A 4960-nucleotide genomic window follows, 5' to 3' on the forward strand; every position below is an offset into this window, starting at 1 on the left:
AGGCCAGAATCAGTCAATAGTTCAAGGGAGATGGATATATATTACGCTGATAGAAAATCCACCTCAACTCAGGATAATGCTCCAGTCTTCCAGGTTAGAAGGATCCAGAAGTGCTTGAGCCCGGAGGGCTGTAAAATGTGTTGAAGGGGACTTAGGGCTTTGTAACGAGTGTGGCGGTCTTCCAATGGGACTACCACAGCAGCGGTACCAGGTAGACTGCCAACCCATTGAGAGCCCGCCGCCGGATTATGACCTAAATCCAGGGTGGGTGGGCGGTGCAGCAGCGATCTCGCGGCGGCTGTATTAGGCTCATTAGAGAGCCTAAACAGCATACCACCACCTTAAGAGTGCCTGCAGCACGTTCCAGCACCATGTCATGCATGCCACACTGTGCAGGAACAAGGGTGCAATTCCATGGGGTGGCACAACATGTGCCCCCTGCATGCAACCCCAGGAGCAGAATCGGCCGGGGCCCTGTGAGGGCCCCTTACCTGCATGTCCTTTATCCTTTCATGGCAGGGTCCCCGCCATGAAAAGGGCGGTGAATATGCAGACCGTAATATGCTCGGCGATGTCGGCTTTGGCACTGCCAACATATTCGGGGTATTTGCAGACCGCCTCCACAGCGGGATCCTTGATCCTGGCGGGGTGGCAGTCTCGTGGCGGTCCCACCACCACACTCATAATACAGCAATCAGACCGCCAGGATGGATTCTGTTTAAATGAAATCTTGTCCATGTGTATCTACCTAAAACTCTACCTGTAGCACGAGTGCTCTTTGGCTTCCCTTTCTTTAGTAAGTTACTCTGTGAATAATGGTAAATCACTGCCTTCTCAGAAGTAAATAAGATGTGACATTTTCAACCACAGTTTTAATGAAATATCCATGTACGGTAAAATGTTCCTCACTAAATTTCAAATATGGTAGAGAAGAGATGTCTTCTACAGCTGGTTAACTATTGTGTATTCACGTTCTATTACATTTGCATTTAGTAATATTGCATTTCTTTACACCCAACAGAAAATAAGCCTTAAATGCATGGATTGATTATGAATAATGAAGCTAACACATCAAACCTGCAAAAATTATCAAAAATAAGGAGCTCCAAAAACATCAGTGCAATCAGAGGCAGAGGACAGATACAGGAAGAACCAGTCAAAGGCAATTCAGTGAGTGTACGAGTCTGAGCTCTGCACCTCGACACCCCAAGATGAAGAAATGACCTCAACAAAACCAAGTCAACAAAACTGACAAACCACCTACTTTATAAACAAGCGTCCAACACCAGCTTTGATCATGAGGCCGGTATGAGAGATGGAGGAAGGTCTCGTGTCTATTTGGGATCCATAGCTTGGAACAAACTTCTCATGTTTAAAAACGATTGAAAACTTGGCTTTTTGTCCATGTTTGAAACAAACAGATATACTTACTTTTCTGACCTGTGCTTGGCCCCAGGACACTCTTTGGAGTAGCTGTACACATTACGAGTCGCTTTACCATCATGATATGGCTAGAGCAGTGCTTCGCTATCTAAACTGGCCAAAGACCACCATTCAGTGCTCTAGGTGTATTGCAAACTCTTTCTAGCCAAACCGCAGGCACCATGGAAAAGCACAATGAAGTGGATCCTAACAACTGAAGGCTAAAGGAAAGAGGAGTTCTGCTCTCTAAAGTACAGAGTATTGTCCCAATTTGCACCTATCGGAATAAAGATTAAGCTTTACCCGCAAGCATGTGAAGCCATTATCCAATCTAAAGATGCAATCACCCACAAGGAAGCCTTACTTATATTATGAATGTGGCAGGTATTTAGTGAGTTGTATTTTATTTTTAAATCGGAAATCAAGCGTCCAAAATATAACACACATACAGGGAATGTGAAAATAACGCAAGTGGTTTATTAACTATGCTGACCCTTCAGGAAACACGGTCAGGAGAAAAATCGTACAATTCCACTGAATATGTCAAGAACTTTAGCAAATTAGAAACCATAAAAGAGCATCAGCGAATACAAACAGGGGAAAAACCATACCATTGCAATGAATGTGTACAGAGCTTCAGTCGGTTATCACATCTCCAAACACATCAGCGAACACACACAGGGGAAAAACCATACCATTGCAATGAATGTGGGAAGAGCTTCAGTCGGTTATCACATCTCCAAACACATCAGCGAACACACACAGGGGAAAAACCATACCATTGCACTGAATGTGTGAAGAGCTTCAGTCGGTTATCACATCTCCAAACACATCAGCGAACACACACAGGGGAAAAACCATACCATTGCAATGAATGTGGGAAGAGCTTCAGTCAAATTTCAAACCTCCAAACACATCAGAGAATACACACAGGGGAAAAACCATCCCATTGCAATGAATGTGTGCAGAGCTTCAGTCGGTTATCACACCTCCAAAAACATCAGCGAATACACACTGGGGAAAAACCATACCATTGCAATGAATGTGTAAAGAGCTTCAGTCAAATTTCAAACCTCCACACACATCAGAAAATACACACAGGGGAAAAACCATACCATTGCAAGGAATGTGTAAAGAGCTTCAATCAGATTTCACAGCTACACGTACATCAAAAAATACACACAGGGGCAAAACCATACCATTGCAGTGAATGTGTGAAGAGCTTCAGTCGATTACAAGAACTCCAAACACATCAGCGAACACACACAGGGGAAAAACCATACCATTGCAAGGAATGTGTAAAGAGCTTCAGTCAAATTGCAAACCTCCACAGACATCAGACAATACACGCAGGGGAAAAACCATACCATTGCAGTGAATGTGTGAAGAGTTTCAGTACATTAGCAGAACTCCAAACACATCAGCGAACACACACAGGGGAAAAACCTTACCATTGCAGTGAATGTGTGAAGAGCTTCAGTCAAAATACACTCCTCCGCACACATCAGAGAATACACACAGGGGAAAAACCATACGATTGCAGTGAATGTGGAAGTAGTTTTAGGCTACTCTCACACCTCCACGCACATCAGAGAACACACACAGGGGAAAAACCATACCATTGCAAGGAATGTGTAAAGAGCTTCAATCAAATTACAAACCTCCACAGACATCAGAGAATACACACAGGGGAAAAACCATACCATTGCAGTGAATGTGTGAAGAGTTTCATTACGTTAGCAAAACTCCAAAAACATCAGCGAACACACACAGGGGAAAAACCTTACCATTGCAGTGAATGTGTGAAGAGCTTCAGTGAAATTGCAAACCTCCGCACACATCAGAGAATACACACAGGGGAAAAACCATACCAGTGCAGTGAATGTGTAAAGAGCTTCAGTCAGTTAACAGGCCTCCGCAGACATCAGCGAATACACACTGAGGAAAAACCATACACTTGCAGTGAATGTGGAAGTAGTTTTAGGCTACTATCACACCTCCACACACATCAGAGAACACACACAGGGGAAAATCCCTACCATTGCAGTGAGTGTGACAGTAGTTTTACTTACTCTTCATCATTAAAAAATCATCAGCGAGCTCACAAAGGGCAAACAAATCTTTTAAATGCCATGAATGTTTGAAAAGCTGAAGTCCATTATCACTCATAAACAGGCATCAGCGAACACACGCAGAAGAAAATCCTTCAAGTGTAATGAATGTGTGAAGAAATATAGTCAATTATGAAGCCTATATAGACATCAGCTTACACACACTCTGTAAATACCGTACAACTGTAGTGAGTGTAGAAGTACCTGTAGGAAATCTTTCGCATTAAGGATTCATCAATTAATGCTCACAGAGAAAAATCCTTGACGGTGCAGTGAATGTGTGAATATCTTCTGTCAGTTATTAAACCTACGGATACATAAACTAACATACACAGTGTAAAAATTAGCATTGCAATGAATTTCAGAAGTGATTTTGTGAATTGCAAACACACCTGGGGAAAACCTTACAATTGCACTAAAAGTGTGACGAGCTTTTGTCAATTTCTGATCCTACATAGCCTCAACAAACACACACCTTCATTTAACTCACTTAGAAATAATCCTAGAGATGCAGTGAATTCAGAAAGAACTTAATAACAATAACAATAATGTTGACTCATCTGAGGACATTGACAGGAACAGAACAGTGCCGTTATTGTGAGATGAAGGAATTACAGGAAAAATATGTACAATCATGTTGGATATTCAAATACCAGATGAATAAAGACTCGACTAGAAGAAAAGAAGAAAACCAAAGATTTGTGTCTATTCCCAGTGATTGTTCACTTCGGTACACATAGAAAAAAACAACGTGATATAACAGGAAATCCACTGGAAGACTAGCACAATGTGGAATAAAAGAAAAGAAACGCTGGCGGTTTTTATTTGGCGCTGAAGAGTTACAAAGAAAAGACATCCAAGAGTTCCTGTTCATGCTTCTTGTAAAAGTGTAGGGATGAATACGATTCTGCCTGCACACATTGCTATTTTAGCATAAGTAAGTTAGTTGCTCAAACGCCATTTTGCTGTTTTTGCACATGACACTACATGTCTCTTTTTTTATAAAGACAAACTGCTTGCTTTTCCTTCACATTAGAACAGTCTGTTTTTCACATCTCTAGACTCACACTGTGACCTCAAGTCTGCACAAAGTGTTCAAGGTTAAAATAACAATGTATGCTGTTGATGCAGGTTGATCGACCCACGCTCTAGACACAACACGAACACAGCTGCTTATTTCTGAAACTCAGGTGCTTTTAATATTGCTTTACATGCATGAGACTAGCACTCGGAACAAACCTTTCCATCAACAAAGAGCTGTGCTGGTTTGGGATGTGATTCACTTCACCTGACTTTGGTGGTATGTGGTCCCCGTTTTAACCTAGAGGTCTGCTATTATTTTATTACCTATCAAGGGGAGGGTGGTACACAAGGCGCTATAGACCTGGTTCCACTATCATTATAATATGATTTCTCCATTTGTATTT

The 4960-nt window shown here is 41.9% G+C and overlaps 1 protein-coding gene across 2 annotated transcripts; it reads left to right on the forward strand.

The window, feature by feature from the left end:
- Positions 1-1167: 1167 nt before the first annotated feature.
- Positions 1168-4200, forward strand: LOC147738129 (uncharacterized). 2 transcript variants are annotated; one of them, XM_086952143.1, is made up of 3 exons: positions 1168-2253; positions 2338-3406; positions 3485-3860. In XM_086952143.1, exons 1-3 carry the CDS (start codon positions 1908-1910, stop codon positions 3564-3566), a joined length of 1497 nt encoding a protein of 498 aa, XP_086808269.1. In that variant the 5' UTR covers positions 1168-1907; the 3' UTR covers positions 3567-3860. The 2 variants fall into 2 exon arrangements, with proteins under 2 accessions (XP_086808269.1, XP_086808268.1); XM_086952142.1 differs by having other exon boundaries at positions 1168-4200.
- The last annotated feature ends 760 nt before the right edge of the window (positions 4201-4960 follow it).

This window comes from Lissotriton vulgaris, chromosome 1_1 (genome assembly GCF_964263255.1).
Source record: "Lissotriton vulgaris chromosome 1_1, aLisVul1.2, whole genome shotgun sequence".
Taxonomy (NCBI): Eukaryota; Metazoa; Chordata; class Amphibia; order Caudata; family Salamandridae; genus Lissotriton; species Lissotriton vulgaris.